The sequence below is a fragment of the Penaeus monodon genome, chromosome 30, assembly GCF_015228065.2.
Source record: "Penaeus monodon isolate SGIC_2016 chromosome 30, NSTDA_Pmon_1, whole genome shotgun sequence".
Taxonomy (NCBI): Eukaryota; Metazoa; Arthropoda; class Malacostraca; order Decapoda; family Penaeidae; genus Penaeus; species Penaeus monodon.
Window position 1 is genome coordinate 11,041,296 of NC_051415.1, and position 776 is coordinate 11,042,071.

The 776-nt window shown below is 48.5% G+C and overlaps 1 protein-coding gene across 1 annotated transcript in view; it reads left to right on the top strand.

Annotated features, from left to right (window-relative positions):
* The first annotated feature begins 500 nt into the window (after positions 1 to 500).
* Positions 501 to 776, top strand: part of LOC119592513 (cubilin-like) — a 16,106-nt gene continuing 15,830 nt past the window's right edge. The window contains exon 1 of the mRNA XM_037941363.1: positions 501 to 658. Within this exon, the coding sequence (XP_037797291.1) occupies positions 647 to 658 (12 nt within the window). The 5' untranslated portion in view covers positions 501 to 646. The remainder of the gene's footprint in view (positions 659 to 776) is intronic.

The window sequence follows — 776 nt, forward strand, 5'->3', positions numbered from 1 at the left end:
ACCTCTTATCCCGGACGAAAGCAATTTCACCTTGAAAATGCATCTTTAACCGAATCCGCTAATTTGTCGTGTTGCTCCCACATATTTGAATCGTCGTTCTGTCCCATTGCCTTCCCAGCTCATGATTATGAATGATGATATCTCGCCATGTTATCGCCTCCCTTACAGCTGATCGTTAACGCATGCCGTACTCATTAGTAACACCTGTGGGCAAAAATGAAAAGATAAATGCTTCTCGTGAGTGTGGCTGCGTTCGAATCATAGGATAGGGCTTTAGTATGTAGGTATGTAATTTTGTTATGTGCGCGGTCAACAGGAGAACGTTTAAAGCCAGATTTCATCATTAATCCTGCCCCTTAGCAGATCTGAATACCGCCAAACAAGCCAAATTTCCAGTGATTTTCAAACAGAAGGAAGATCTTCACTGAACTCGCAACTACCCTTAGCTCGAACGGCGCGGTTCTTGGGCCACCTGCAGAAGGGTGACCGGCGGTGCCCCCCGTCCGCCAGCCGACCTCTTACCATTCCCTCGCTCCTGCCTCCAGAAGAAGTTTTGTCGGGATCCGAGCGCTTCTTCCCGCCCCCTGCTCCCTCAGTGCCGGGCGAAACCGCCACCCACCGCCTTCCCGAACCGCCTTTGGACAAGATGATATTACACGTAAGTTTAAGAAGAAGAAGCGTCGATTCTTTGCCAGTTGGGAAGTCAATAAGACAAGCTATGGAAACTTGTGCTATATGGACCGCCCTGCAAATATACTTCGTCCTTTTCACTCTAA